General features: G+C 44.4%; 1 protein-coding gene across 4 annotated transcripts in view; it reads left to right on the forward strand.

Moving 5' to 3' along the window:
* The window catches only part of MTUS1 (microtubule associated scaffold protein 1), a 1045260-nt gene that overhangs the window by 467555 nt on the left and 561402 nt on the right, over positions 1 to 16303 (forward strand). For all 4 annotated transcript variants that reach the window (XM_086962577.1, XM_086962579.1, XM_086962578.1 and 1 more), the window contains exon 4: positions 6898 to 7089. In XM_086962577.1, coding sequence (XP_086818703.1) covers positions 6898 to 7089 — 192 coding nt within the window. The remainder of the gene's footprint in view (positions 1 to 6897; positions 7090 to 16303) is intronic.

The raw sequence follows: 16303 nt of genomic DNA on the forward strand, positions 1-16303 counted from the left end.
CATCAAAAGTCATCATGTCCTGGGTTTCCCCTATGTCTCCTAATTTGGATATGTGCAAGAGGTCCCATTTATGGAAGCCCTCCGGTCTCCTTGGGTCGTCAGAATCCCACAGCGGTGTCTTTTGGGTAATTTTATTCCTCCACCCCATTGCTTGATTTACCCTCTACCAAATCCCAATAACCGTTATTGTTGGAGTGTGATCCCTCTACAGTACAGTTCCATCCAGTTTCCACATTTCCCTTCTATTAGCCAACTGAGAAGGCTTGGTATGGTCTGCCTATTCGTATTCATTTATCACCAGCCAAATTGTACACCTTCAGGTCAGGTAGGCCTATGCCCCATTGTATTGCCCTCTCATCAGAGCAGATTACGCAATCCTAGAGCAATAACCTACTTAGTACTTTGAGGCGCTAAAACAAATCTGTTGGTAATATGGAACATGTATGCAAAGACGTCCTTGTAGTCTTCTTGAAGTAAAGACACTAAAGCCCTCTGGTGTAAAGTCAAAGTATTTATTGAGCGAACACACAGGGTAACGTCCAGTCACTGAGGGGCACATGCAGTAACTGTTGAAGCATGACATATAGAATACAAATGATTTAAAGGAAATGAACATATACATTAAAATATACACCCTTGCAATTTTAGACATGACACCATGACCTCTCTTCCTTCCCTTTTTTTAAGACACTAGGGTCTAGTGCTACATGAAATATTTTTACCATCAAAAATGGACAAAGTTCTGTGGAAGCTTTCCTTCCCCTCATGAGCTCAAATGGGCTCAAAGTCGTAGCTAAATGGGGTGTTGTACGGTATGACCACACCAAATCTTTTATGGCCTGAAGCACACACATATTACTTCTATAGGCCTCTTGAACACACTTCCCCTAATACTTTGTTGAACTGTTCCACTTTGCCGTTACTTTGTGGGCGATAGAGGGGTCCTGATGTGTTTAATCCCACATGTACGCAATAATTGACTCATTTCTTTTGAGACAAGTTGAACCTTGTTATCAGTTAGAATCTCCTGGAAAACCTTCCCTCAGGAATATTTTAAGACAATCACATTTTTTGTAGTTGGAAAGTTTGAATCTACCTCAACCCACCTAGATAGATCTACTATTACCAGAAAAGATCTCATGTTCTGAGGCAATATTTGAAATGGTCCTAGAAAATCCATGCGCCGCCAGGAGAGGGAACAAATGACTCTGCAACTCCTTCAGCGAATAGTGCTTTATCACTGGAGCTTTATCTTACACATCCTTTTACAAAATCCTCAATCTCTGTATCCATTCTTGGCCACAAAAAGTCATTTAGAATCTTTCTCTTTGTGATAATGGATCTTAAGTGACCAATGTGGTTGGTATAAACTATTTTCTGTCATAGACATTCAGTTGGGATCAACTAGTCTCCTCCTACAAGTTTACTTCCTTGAATTGATAGTTCTTCTTGAGTTGATAGTACTCACAAGCATAGACTGTTGGTACATCTTGTCTTCCTTCTACAAATGGTTGTAAAGCTGGAGCTTTGACAATATAGTCTTTTATGGTTTGAAACGCCTCATCACACTCTTTGGACCATGCGAAAGTTGCTCCTTTCTTTTAAAGGGCCCTAATACATTGTCGTCTTTGCAAAATCCTTCATAAATTTTGCATTGAATTCACACATGCCTAGAAAGGACATGAATTGCTATCTATTTTTAGGAGCTGAAGCTTCTGCAATGCTTCTGACCAACCCAGGTCTGGGTCTAACACCTTATTCAGAAACAATGCATGGTTTGTAAATAATGTGCACCTAAATACTCCTAATTTAGCCTTAAACGTATATTTATCCTTTCGTAAAGTTACACCTCTTGTCTCCAAAATGCTAAAAACCTAATTGAGAGCAAGATCATGTTCCGCTTCAGTTTTGGGAAAAAATGAGCACGTCGAACTGACAAACTACATGAGGATTGTTTTGAAACATTTCTGACATTAACCTTTGAAAAACGGCAGCTGCTGAGGCCAACCCAAAAGGTACTCTGCAAAACTGAAAAACCCCATCAGGGGTCACAAATGCTGTCAAATGGCAAACACAAGGACACAAGCAAACACAAGGAGATGACGGACGGAGCACTGAAACTTTGCAGACGCTCACCCCCGTCACAGATCTAGGTTGAATCCATCATCATTCTTTAGCTCAATTAGCAGGGTGTGCCCAGACGTGGGTCCCTTGCTCAGTTTGCCACTGGATTCAAGGTAGCCTGACTGATGAGGGGTGTTACCCCGAAACCGGTCCCAGGATGCTTGTTGCTGGTTCGGGGAAGACATCAAATCAAATCTGGCAGTTCAGTCCAGACCGATTTGCATATAGCTGGGTCTGAACTGAGGTGGTGAAGTGAGCTAAAGAACAATGATGGATTCAAACCAGATCTGTGACGGGGGTGAGTGTCTGAAAAGTTTCAGCACTCCGTCCATCATCTCCTTGTGTTTGCTCTTAAATTTTGTTTTCATTTTCCTAATGTGTACCCCTTTTGAGGCAATGCCCAGTTGTCCATTACGCCTCATGACCTTGAAAGCAGTATTTTTTGTTGTGAGAATATCAGTGTGTTATGTGAGTACGCTTCAGGTGCTCTTGGTCCAGCTACTTAGAACACATTATTTTCTGGACAAATTGGTGTCAAGAATTTGAGCTGCATTTCTATGGAAGGTATTGACGCCTTTTCATGTCAGAAAAGCGTTCACAATTCTTACATTTTTCTTCGACTCATCCTTCAAAATAGGGATCCCAAATGAGTGCTGAGATTTTCCATTGATCATACCAAAGACAATCAAATGGATGATCAGCCCTTTGTGGCGTTTGCTGAAGCACAGAAAAGCAAGCAGTGCAGAGGGGGACCTTAGCTTCTTAGGTAGGCCTTTGTATTAAGATGTGCTATGCGTAGCCTAAGAAGCAGTCACCAGGAAGTTGTAGGGTTCGTTGCACTGGAGCCAAGGCTGCTACCACTGTGTTGACCAGTGAGTGTTTTTCCTGGATGTCTGGCTGTAATGTGGCCATCAGTGCACACGAGCACGAAGCACTATTGCCTTGACAGTCCGGTCTGTTTGGGTGGGCATTTCGCCCACTCATTCTTGCAAGACTTTTTATTCTGAACTATTCCACAGACCCATCACCTTTGAAGGTACTGCTTGGGTATCTGTTAAAACTATCCATCAAAAGAAAGTGTTTTATCTTCGGCAATGCTCTTTCTGGTGGATACCCCATCCAACCACAGATTTTTCATTGACCTCCCACTTCTGTGAAGTGGTTTCCTTTTTGTATCTAAAAAGGTCACAAGTTAATCTGTAAAGTGGTCTTTCCAGTTTGTTGATTAGTTACACATCTGTAGGGGCGGACCCGATTATGAAAGAAATGGAAAGTAGCGAGCATAAGGTGGTGCTTTATATGCGACGCCACTTGTTACTTCTGGAGCAGAATGAAGTTGAAGCAGAGTCTCACAATGCCACCTACTGGCATACACGACGCTACTTTTTGCGGGTCCGTATGCAGGCTGGGGGTATTCACATGGTGATGAATCTGTGGTTAAATAGAAACATTTGTGGGAATTTTCCATCTGAAAGATAGTTAACGAAGGCAAGTAATATTTTCATCAATTATCACTCATATAATTTCAGTGACAGGAGTCCCGCTCATGGCATCACCCGTTTGAGTACAAATGGGAAATATTGTTTCTCCATGCCGCAGCTCAAAATGGATATGCCAACATATGCAAAACTTTATTCTAAATGTTTAGTATTTGCAGTATAGAATCTCAATTGAGTGTCAGAACATAGAGGTTAGAAAATACATCTTTAATTTGTGTATTGTGTCAAATCTGTTTTGCCAGTTAGTTTTAAATTAGTGTTTGATGTTGAGCAATGCTACAGGTTTTAATTAGTATGTTGTTTAGGGCTGGGTGAAAGCGACTTAGCTCATTTTGAAGAGCTAACACATATAATGTTATTTAGGACTCTGTTGCTCAGTGAAACATATTAGAATTAGAAATGGTCAGTTTCATTTTGGCTTTCTGATCAGTGACTAAGCCCCTGTCCAGTGTGTTGGCTGTATTGAGGTCATGCACTATGTCGGGGACTGATAAATACCCGGTTCCCTTTAGGGGTAAGGTTGTGTGTATGACCCCATCATGGCCAATACATTGCACAATCTCTAGCCCCACTACATTTATCCCGGAAAATAAGCTCCCCAAGTGCCCTAGAATATCCTCTCCAGCTGTAAAAGATCATGCAAACACAATAGCACCTCACAGTTGCACACTATCTACTGCAACCATGCACTACCACCCCGTCGCACAACCACCTCACATGACCACACAATAATCCTTTTTTGCCACATGACACTCTCACAGCACTACCACTACAAAATGAACTGTCACTTCCTCCACCGTACTACAATTTCCAGAACTGCACTATAACCCATACATTACACTGACTAAATCTGTAACATTTCACCACTCCACTACTACCCCTCTCCTATAACCCTGCACTGCCACCCCATCACTGCATTGCCACCCCTGTAGTGTAGTTCCTATTTTCCCTATAGGCCCTGCGCATTGGAATAACATTAACAGCAGTGTAGACGTAGGACTGTGGTCTTCTAGGTCTCTACTGACTATGTTAGACTTAATTTAGGTTTGCGCCAGCTAGCTCAGAGGTCACTGGAAACTTTCTTGACTGAATAGGAAGTGATCAGCTTCCCTGGCTCAGACAAGAAGGGATTCAGCTTCCGACAACCGCATAAACATGACAACTTTGCTCCCTCAGAATAAGAGTCAATCTCTAGAGTCGTGTGAAACCATAGAAAGCTATTTCACTCAGTCAGACGTGCGTTCTTAGTTTCACCAGAGTGCAGAGAAGAGAGAGACGGGCGTTTTCAATAAAGGGTATGATTTATTGAACAGTCTTCCTTCTCATGCAAGAGAAATGGATTGCCACAATTGCAATACTTAATATAAAGTAAATTACGTACAGTAAAAGGAGTATTATGAAATAATACTGTAAAAGCATTGATATGGTTTCTTAGCCATAAGATAGTTAAAATGTTTAAAATATATACAATATATACATTCAGATATATATATTGGCTAACGACCTCAACTGGTGCTTCTAGCTACGCCTACCCCGGTGTACCTGACCTAAGCCTAATACGTGGGAGGGAGTAAGTAAGTAGCAGTTTAAGTTAAGTTGGTTTTGCCAAGAGTCTGATCCAAGAATTCTCTCTAAGGGTTTAGTCAGCACCGTACCTTTGGAATAGAATCTAGGAGGTCTGGTATCTCACTCTCAGGACCAGATATCCCAGTCACCCGCAAGGGTAGGCTGGAAACGCCGGAGCTGGATTTTCTCGGCAGGAGAAAAGACAGCGTCTTTCTCAGCGCGTCAAAGAGGAGGGGCAGCGTCCGTGGGCTTCTTGCGTCTGCAGGGCTCTCTGCAAGGGGACAGCTGTTCTGGTCCAGAGTTCACCACCGTGTGTTTGCTTAAGGCAGCGTTGGCATATTTATACCTGAAAGGTGCCGGGTTTGACGTAAGGTTGGACATAAGACGTCAATAAAGATGTCACTAAGAACTGGTCATTCTTACAGTGCTCCCAGGAGTTCTATTACAAATCAAAACAAAGCAAGCAGGGCTTTCTCAGGTTGCTGGGGGTTTGGTGTGTCGAAAGAACTCGGTGTGCTCTCTAGGAATCTAAGGAAGTAGCTTCTGCTGTGTCGGAGGCGATTTACTGGAAATATGGCTCTGATTATTATGCCATTATAGGGATATGTATTGATTATAGCCGTATAGGGGCATAAGATCACTATATTGATCGGGTTCCTAGATAAAACACATCACCCCAAAGTCCTTTTTACCCTCACAGCTTCACTTGACAGTTCTAAACAACATCCTCACTGCCACCAGTTCACCATTGCAGTACTACCTTTTCGCATTACATTCATCCCCCCCCCCAGCACTATTCTTCCATTGCCCACACAATACATCACACCACACTATATTGCCCAACAAAACGATTGGAAAAAATACCCTATCTGACTGCTGCCCGATTACCAAAATATCAATTAAAATACCTCCGTGGACCTAAACAGTGCCCCCCGCACTGCTCTAATACACCGCCATCACCCTAGCACTGCTGGATCCTCTCACACTGCAAGATGAAACACTGCCTAAACCATGCCACAGTCCCCCTAAATAATTTCCAGGTATGCATTACTAAATCATCATCACTTTTCTGCCCCCACAGCACCACTTATCACTCCCATCCCAACGCTATCATCTCGCTCTACACCTCCACACTCAGATAGTGCACTAACACCCCCAGCACCACAATACTGCCTCAGTACTTCACTGTCGCCCCCCAGCATTGCAGTACAGCAGAAGCATTTGGGGCAAACACGAACATCTCCAACAGCACATCTGCTCCTCCGCAGTTTCACCCCAACCACTAAATGAGTGCCCACAGAATTGGTCCAGTCACCATGTAGCCACCCAACAGCACCGACCTTGAAGCTCTGCACTATTACCTCATCAACACACTAATACCACAGTATCGCTTCAAGCAACCACTGAGCCAGGTTATTGTATCAACATTCTGGCACCACGGCACTTCATTACACCACTGTTTTACCCCCACGCAATACAACTCTCCAACCTCACAGAACTACCACCCTATTGCAATGGTCAGTCCACCTCCCTGCTTCCCATCTGCACCTAAAATACACTGTAAAGCTAAACGCAAAAATGTTGTTCACTAGTTATTAAACCATAACCTGTTGGTTTTACCAGTGCATGTTTTGATTTGCACCTTGTTACAGAATACACAAATCAAGTTCGTGTCTGTGATGACCAAATATTTTTCTTCATTTGATAGGATCGGAGTCAGTTACAAGCAGGCCGAAATCCACTGCAGTCCAAGCCTTGGCATCGCTTACGTCGAAGGCGTCACAACAGCGATCACTGCCTAAATCAAGGTTTCCTCTCAAAGAGCCCGCCCTCCAGCGAACACCTAGCGCCTCTTCCGTCGGCAGCTCCCAAAGTGGACAAAGTGCTTCCAGCGCTCGATGTAAGGAACCCTGGTCACTTCTTCTTTTTAATCTGTTGTTGTTTGTAGTATTCTTGTGCTTATCTGTTTTTGTGCGGGTAAAATGTGTAATGGAATAAATTGCAAAACTTTGATTAGGCATTGATTTTTGCAGCCGAAATAGCAGCGTATGAGATCTTACAAGAAAAGAGCATATGTCTGCAATGCCAACTGTAGTTACAACAGGCTTTGGCAGGAGATGGGATGGGGAGGGGGCAGGTAATAGGGAGGACATGTCAGACACTTCTTAATGCCCTGATTTTTTTTTTATGAAGTGACACTGGTAGTATCCCCCATCCGCCCCCACCCCCAGATGTGCTGGTTCTGTCTTTTGCTTGCCATTCTAGAGTCCAAAGCTACAGAAAATGCTTCGAAAGAGAGGGAGCAGGATTTCTCTCTACTTCTATTCTAGGGCAACTAGTCAGTGAGTAAGCGTGAGGCTGGTAAGAATACGTGTTGTGCCCTATCATTTTTGATCCTCTCTAATTGTTTAGTTATTCAATTTCCTTATGTGATGTGTGGTATAGAAGGCCTAAAATGTTCTATTTTCTTATTCTTCCCTCTTTCAGAAGTTGCTTTAATTGCACTTGCAGATGCTTTTGGCATCTGGTTTTTCGGCCGCTGTAGAGCCTCACTTTGCATCACCTGGTCCTCGGTCTGCTGACGTAGGGTGTTCCATGCTGAATAGCTTCCTCCCCTGATGTCCGTCCCCTGAAGTCCGCACTCCCAACAGAACCCTGTGAGAGCATGGTTTCAGTTTGCTTGTGGAAGGACTCATGAGCGTGCTTGCTTTTCCCACTTGGCTATGATGCCTTTGGGACTTGAGGCGCAAGTCAATATCGACATTGTACAGCTTTTCATTGAGGGAGGATAGCAACTTCTACTCCTAGTTTCTAGGATGATGCATGGGTAGAAGAGTTCTCTTTTCTTAACAGCAGCTTAAAGGGGCTTCTGGTTGGCTTTCAAAACTGGTGGAAATGCGCTCCAGCGTGGTCCCCGGTTTACAGTACTCCTTTCTTTTCTAAACCGGCTCTCCCTTCAAAAAGGGGTGCTAAAATGAAGCCCCACGGATTTGGAGGACTCCCTTTCATCCCTAGCTGAGGACTTTAAGCCAATGCTTCCAGTCTGTACTGACGAGAACGTTTGCAGCGCACTCGTGTCCCCACCACCAACCTGCATGCTGCTCAGTCCAGGCTGCTTGGTGTCATCCTGGCCCTCGGATCCCAGCCTGATGGTTAAATCGCTCTGCCATGCAGAGGTTCTCCAGGCACAAGTTTTTGCTAAATCTTCACCACTATAATGCTGAGACCCTTATATCATCTGATAACATGCGTCCGTTTAAATCAATATGGGCAGGTGCAAGCCATTTCTGATTTTGAAATGCCATTTCCCCCCCAAAAATTGGCTTCCTATTGTTGATGAGAAAAGTGATCACCAGGTACATAGTTATTTAGTGGTCTTCGTTCTTTTGTTTCTTATCCTGCGACTGCTAGACAGTCATTAAGCTGTCACTTCGCTGTTTTCTTCATGCACAAAGATGACACACGAGACAGCTGTCTGTGATAGTATACCCCACTCCTTTCTACAGTCTTAATACCAAATAATTTTCAAAGCTGGCACTGTGGCAGAGATGTTTGTGTGGATCATTTTTTGCTCTTCTCAATCATTAATAAAGCAGTAGATGCAATGGTTTTGTTTCCCTCCCTTTGCCAGTTTTCTTGACACCACTCCTAGGTGCTGTCCTTGGGATGCGGCTGAGTGGGGCTGTTGTGTTTTGTTTTTCGACATTGCTCTGGCGGTAACAGGTGTTTATTCGATATGGGGTGCGGTGCTCCTCCAGGGTTTCACTGGGCATGCCGGGCTAGTTTTATACCTGTTGTTGAGATGATGGGTGCTACACTTTTCTACGGTTTTACTGCTTTTACTGGAGACCCCTGCTATTTCCCTTCACTGATTTACTTGATCTCTCCAGTCTACTATTTGCTGGTTTTCGATGTCTTTGGTAGTGTCATTGTTGCTGATGGGTTATGTCTTCCTCCCAGTCAAGAGGAGATTTTGTCGGCATCCCACATCTGTGGAAGTGGTCTGGATGTACCAGTAATTATAATTTGATGCAGCAGTGACTTTTGTACATGTAGTTTTTAGTCCCCCTTCTGTCAGCTGATTTCCCCGCCCTCCCACTCCCCCAGCCACCTTTCTTTGTTAGGAGCGGAATTCTGCCATTCGGAACATTGTTTGGTGTTCTGTGAAGTTTGAGTGACGATCCTAGGGTGTGGTGGTGGCATTATTTGTCACATCCTTGTGTTATTCTACCTACGTTTATGCTCAGCAAAATGGTCCTCCCAGCCATCCTGAACACCCCATGAGTCTAGGGAGGAAGGACAGAAGTCACTAGGTTGAACTACTTATACTAAATGTTTAATACAAGATCTGCAAACTTGTACAATCTTGATTGAGATACTATAAAATATATCCGCTTTAGCCTGATGCTTGTGGCTATCACTGACTATAGGAAGGCACTGGTCGCTGTAACAAATACAGCACAATTTTAGCCAATATTGATTACAGGTGCACAGCTTTGCCTCGGGCGATCAGTACGGCTGCAGTACTTTACCTGCATATTTTAAGCCAAAGACCATCTCGGACAAATTTGACAAAAAACCTTGGTTGGAGAACTGTCTTCCAGGGGTAGGAGCCATGTTACGTGGACTTAATACATTTAATGAGTTTCTCGATTCCTGTATTAGGGATAGACAACTTATTTCTCAGTACCCCACACCCTCGGATAGAAAATAGTTATGCCTGAGGAATCTTGCATTATAATAAACCTTTGAATGCCAACAACGGACATAGAACACTTTTTTAGGGTAATTCAAAATGATAGACTGGAGATTAATCAGTTGTTGGAAGCAAAATTCCCAACAAGCATTTAATGTTAACACGTCAGCGAGTCCTGCAAAGTTGTCAGTCCCCATCAAGCGGCTCTGTGCAGTGGTCGAACAGTGCTGTAGAAGTTAGCCCATCTGTTGGTATGGTATAGCTTCACTCCAACCGTGGGTCTTCTAAGGGAGGTTTTTGTTGGGACCACCTTGACACAATAGAAATAATTAGTTTGGTTATTAATTAACTAACTAATTTAATAATGAATTCCTCTGATGTGTTGATTAAAAAATATTTAAAACTTGGATAAGTATGCTCCAGAATTGACTCCAGCACTTGGTTACATAAGGTGTTTCCGAGATTGTTGGGATGCTCCAAACCTCTCTTCCCCAAATTCAGTATTTATAAGCCTAACCGGCTGTCATTGTAAGTAAACACAAGGAGATGAAGGTAGGAGCACTAAACCTTTTCAGACACCCCCCCCCCCCTCCCGAGTCACATATCTGGGTTGAATCCATAATCATTCTTTAGCTCACTTCCCCACCCCAGTTCAGTCCCAACCATATGCAAATCAGTCTTGACCCTGTTCCTCATGGGGCAGTCCAGCCCGAACTGCCAGTCCAGGCCTTCCTTGGACCGGAAAAAAGCATCCTGGGACCGGTTTCGGGGTAACAACCCTCATCAGCCAGGCTAGCTTGAATCCAGTGGCAAAGTGAGCAAGGAACCCACATCCAGTGGAATCTGGATGAAGAACATGACTTTTGGGCATGCTTTGTCTCGATGTCTCAACTCCCTTAGCGTGACTTTAGCCTCTGTGCAAAGAGCTCTAGTTGCTGTGTGAGCCCCTCTGCCAAGCCCTTCCTTCATCTCCCTGTGCCACAGTACCTCTACGAGCGTGTTGAACATCACTCTTGCAGCTAAAGGGAGGGGCTGCCACTTTACCTAACCATTAATGTTATCCACAGTGATTCACAGTCGACGTTTATGGCTTAAAAAATGTCATGATACTAAACTGATTTTATTGGGGCTGCCTTTGACTGCAGGATCTGCCCGTTTGCCATCACTTCACATCCTCTCTGGGTTCTTAATGGATATTTTATCCTCTAATCCCCCCCCCCCTCAAGTTGTTTCTACCATTTGTAATCTGTGAGTAATAACAGATCCTTCTTGGATAATGGTTGCTGACACAAATGTTCCCTCTCACAACTAGCTAATTTCATCCATCAGATATGCCCATGTACATATTTATTACATAGTCTGCAATAGTGACTTTGAAGTTGTGGTTAAACTGAAATATCCATAAGAATGGGCCTTATTGATGCACTAAAAACATTGGCGTGGTTTGAGGTATTGGCACATAATTTGTCAGAAGAGTTCTTCTAGCTTAGTTTATGTCTGAGTTTTGTGCAAATTGGTTAAAGGTAGGACAAAGTTATTTGTTTTTGGCAAAAAGTACAACCTTACTCAAAATTAGTAATTTTGTTTGTGATCTGGTTTAATTCTGTTAATTCGTTTTTGAGCTGTTAGTGTTGCAGGTGCCATGTATATAAGTATGTGTGTGTGTCTATATATGCATGTGTGTATGTATATACATAATAATATAAATCAACTGAAAAAACACAATGGTTACAGGGATTTTATAGTTAGGCTGAGATTTGACACACCATAGAACTTCAGCAGTTATAGTTACCTGAGCTAACTATAATGTACGGCCCCAAAATGCACTGCTTATGACCTCACATATTACATCACTCATGACATGGTCAGTGACATCACTAGTGACATCACTGTTGTCATCATCTAGTGACTGTAAGTCTTTCTTAAAGGTTTGAGACTTAAAGACATATGCTAAGCTACTGCATACGTTAATTTGCTATTCATGCTGAGTGATACTACTTGCAACATATGACATCTGAGCTATAATCCCGTTTTTAAAGATGTTGTACTAGTTATCGGTGAACTAGCCTCTACACTGACATATGTCCTATCCTGAAGTGTGTGTATGGTAGTGTTTTGAAACCGTAAAATATGTTAATTATCCTAAATCCGGAGGATGCAGACTTTCTAATTGGTTGTATTTAACACAACTCGAGTCTGCATTTACTCTGTTCTCATCAAATGCAACTAGATAGAAACCAGACATTGTCCTACCTCGTGACCAAGCTACATATGAGACAACTTCCTTAAATACTGTACTACCAATGTTAATAAATGCTGCTTCTAAAATGAAACCTTGTCATTTGTTAATAGTAACCGCGTACACTAGACAGACGGGAAACTGTTTCTGTTGAACATACAAATCTTTCACAAGGGAAAAAAATGCAATATTTTGCCCGGTTTTGCTTTGCCAATCTGATCAAATTTAATCCCAAGGTATTCCACCTCTTTCCCATTAGGACAATTAATAAAATCACCAAATTTACCCATAGCACAATTAAGCAACCCTTCTTCAACATTTAAAATTCGGCTCTAAATCACCCTACAGTTTTTGCATGGACTTAAACATTTCTCCAGCCCTGCAGTTCGTGAAACAGATTATTCTAATGATCTAGTTTTTACTTGTAACTTTTCATTTAGAAATAGTGACACCCTGGTGTTCCATTTTATTTATTGCATTAAGTTGCAAAATGTCTTCTTTCTCTAATTCCAGAAATTCCTGGTTGAAACATGCACAGTCCTCGAATGTAGGCATTAGAGGCACAATAGATTTGCCATTTTGTATAATACTGAACATTAACTCTGCAGCAGGCTTCATTGTTGGATGCATTTTTTTAACAAGGCAAGTTTCAAAAAACACACTTTCCCTGTGTTGAAAGAACAACTACTCCAATATATTTCAAAATAATACCATAATAAATATCAGATGTGTGTCACACATTCCTGATTAATTCTTTTTATTCAAAATGTACACAAATATTCAGTGCTTCTCAAAGAATTCCTAGTTTAATAATGCAGCAGTGTTAACAGTGTTCTAAACACAAGCTGACCCTTCACAGGAGTAAGTTGCAGTAGCTCTCCAAAAACAATGAAATGTTTTCCTCCAAATAGGACAACATAATCGGTTCTTAGAACCTCTTGCATTTTCAAATGCAAGTCTTGTTTGAGACCATGCTCATGTAATCAATTATAAGTTCCAACTTTTTTTTTTTTAACACTCTAGGCACTTTATGATCAGCTTCACCAGATAATTTTTGGTATTCCAGTTTATGTTCCACAGGCAACATCAAAAGTTGATGCTAAGTAATACCGTTGCTATTGAGTGCAGCTAATCTAATAGGTGCTGTAACCACACGTTGTAAATTGAACTCTTTAGTCTTTTCTACAAAAGCAGTAATGACTTGCCTCAAGAAACTTTTACCAGTACCAGCTTGACCACTGACCTACTAAAGTATAGGTTTAAATGTTGAGCATGCACTCTTTTTGTCATGAAGCAATCCATGCTCAGCTGTGGCTTTCACTTCAATATATTTGCATTTGCCCATCATTAGGCTGTACAACTAAGTCTGCCAAATCAAAAGTTTCCCGTCCTGCTTGCTCCATTGCAGTCTCCACCTCATTCATTGCACTAGCAGCCTTATTTTCAATTATCAACTAGCCAAGTTGGTCCTGAGTTTGAGGAGCTGACCTTTGCCTACTTTGTAAACTCTACTTATCTACCTGAGCAGCAATCGTATCTTCCTGATGAATTTCATTATTCAACATTGTAAATTAGTTTGCAAATGCTGAGCACTCCATGCCATTCTTTGCAAAATTGAGTCCTCATAGAAGTCAAACGCTCCTAGTATTGTATTGAAATTGCATTTATATAGCGCTTACTACCCCATACGAGGTGTCTGATCGCTTTCCCTGCAAGTAACACGCTACTCCGGAACCCATAAAGGAATAGTGTCGAGTTAAAATAGTGAAATATGTAAGTAATTTGAGTGGTGGATATGCTAGTCAGTTATTTGGATTCAGAAGTATTGAAGAGGTAAAAAGGTTTGCATTTATATAGGGCTGGTTACCCCTAATGGGGTGTTAAAGCGCTTTTTTCGGCGAGTAGCAAGCTTCTCCTGAACCCATAAGGATTACTGGTGAATTAGTGCAGTGAAATATGAAAGTAATTTGAGTGGTGGATGTTAGTCAGTTATTTGGATTGAGAAGGGTAGCAGAGGGACAAAGGTTTGTGTGTGTGTGTGTGTGTGTGTGTGTGTGTATATGTATGAAACGCTTTTTCTGGTGGATACTGTATCTGCCTGTGGATTCTGTATCTGCCTGTGGATTCCTCACCACTCCCTGAACCACCCCTGCCCAGCACCCCACGGAATCCCCCTCCAGCTCTCCCATGTCGACGAGACACCACAAGGGCTTGGCCCAACTCGCGACCCTGTACAACGGCACGGGAGCCACAAGAAGACCCCTTCTGCGTGCCAACTCCAGCTCCACCCATTTTTTCCGTGCCTTCGAGGCGAACGGGTGGACCGACAACATAAATGGAGTATACACAGTATACAATATATACATAAATCCACACAGCATAAAGAAAAAAAGAAAAAGCTAAAGAAACAAAGCATTTCCTAGGGGGCGTGACTAGCAAGCCACCATGGCGGACGGAGTCTGTTAGAGCTCCGGTGCCGCCGGGAGAAGAAACATCCTGTTGGCCGCGACGAGGGGTCGCTCAGACACACGGGCGATTGCATCCTGCGTCGGAAGTTCCCCGCTCACCTCGCTGCAAGTTTGGGAGGTTTGGAGGCAAGGAGCTCTGAAATACGTCGTGTGGGATCCTGCGGCCTGGCGCCGCGCTATAAGCCGGAACCTCGATTGCGGAGTGAGCCCGGGGCGCCGGACGGAACAGACTGCGACAAGGAAGGGCGCCCTGCGCCGGGGGTCGACTCCTGCTGCCGACGACCCGCCCGCCTTGACGTAGGCGGTAGAAGCTGAGGTACTGAGAACCTGGGGACCTGAGAAGGGGAAGGAGGAACCCGAGGCCTGGCCCCTGGATACAGACCGGGGCCTCGAGTACGGGCTGAACCCGGAACGCTGAGGGCGGCCTGGCGGTGTGGAGAGAGCACGCCTATGGCACAACTCTGGGCGCCCCGCCGCTTAATAGCGGGATAAGCAGCAACACGTCCCGGAAGGCCAATCACTCCTGACCCCGGTTCCTGGACGCCAGGTGAGGCCGCCGGAGGTGAGCGCTACTGGGAGGGAGCCCTAAGCCGGCTCCACACACTGAGGCCGATGACCAAGGGGAGACACGGAGGTGCCGCAGAGTCCACTGCTTAGCGCCGCTGACCCCTCCCCCCCCTTCCTCCTTCTGCTCCGCCCCCCCCCCCTCCCCATTGACATTGCCGAGACTGGGGTGCCGGGAAGACAACGTGGACCCTGATTGAGGCTGAGAGCGTGGGGAAGACAGTTACAACTGCCCTGAACTGGCGGAGGGAGACCAATGCGGGGGCGCTGATATCCTAGGAGCGACCATGTCAAAGACGCAGGGTATACAGAGGCTCGGTAGGGCGGACACCCGGGAGGCAAGCTCACGGCAGGTGGTGGGGAAGCACTCTGCGACGGGTTCCCGGCAACACGCGGACCATCAGTCGCTGATCATGGTGCGGAAAGGCCTGAAGGCTACGGACGGCAGGGACCCAAGTCTCGATGCCGACCCAAAGGGCTCCACTCCACTGACACTAACCTCCACCCTCTCGGATACCCAGAGGGACGACAAACTAGATCTAATACTCAAAGAGATCAGGGACTCCAGAGTTGCGATGGAGACACAAATGGGCACCCTCACCACTAATCTCTCCTTGCTCAAGGATGATCACGGGAAGCTGGCGGATAAAGTCAAAGACCAGGGACTGACATTGGCAGACCTTGCCCCGGCGGTGGCGGAACACAGGTACTCCATTCAGCAAATCCAGCACCAGGTGAAATCCCTGATGGAACGCGTGGAGGATGCCGAAGGACGCAATCGACGCAACAACATCCGCGTCATTGGCCTTCCGGAACGCAGCGAGGGACCCCACGCGACAGAGTTTATGGAGAAGTGGTTCCGTGAGAATGTCGCCAACGAGGGGCTGTCACCGATCTTCTGTGTATAAAGAGCTCATAGGATACCTACTGGCCGACCGAGACCGGGACAGCCAGCGAGACCATTGATTGTTAAGATTCTGAATTACCGCGACAGGGACATGCTACTCAATCAGGCCCGAAAAAAATCCGTCATAGAGTATGAGAACAAACGTATCTCACTGTATCAGGACTATACCAACCAGGTGCAGAAACAGCGCTCCTCTTACTACGAGGTAAAGAAGAGGCTCCAGAGGGCCAAACTCCGCTA

The sequence above is a fragment of the Lissotriton vulgaris genome, chromosome 3_1 (genome assembly GCF_964263255.1).
Source record: "Lissotriton vulgaris chromosome 3_1, aLisVul1.2, whole genome shotgun sequence".
Taxonomy (NCBI): domain Eukaryota; kingdom Metazoa; phylum Chordata; class Amphibia; order Caudata; family Salamandridae; genus Lissotriton; species Lissotriton vulgaris.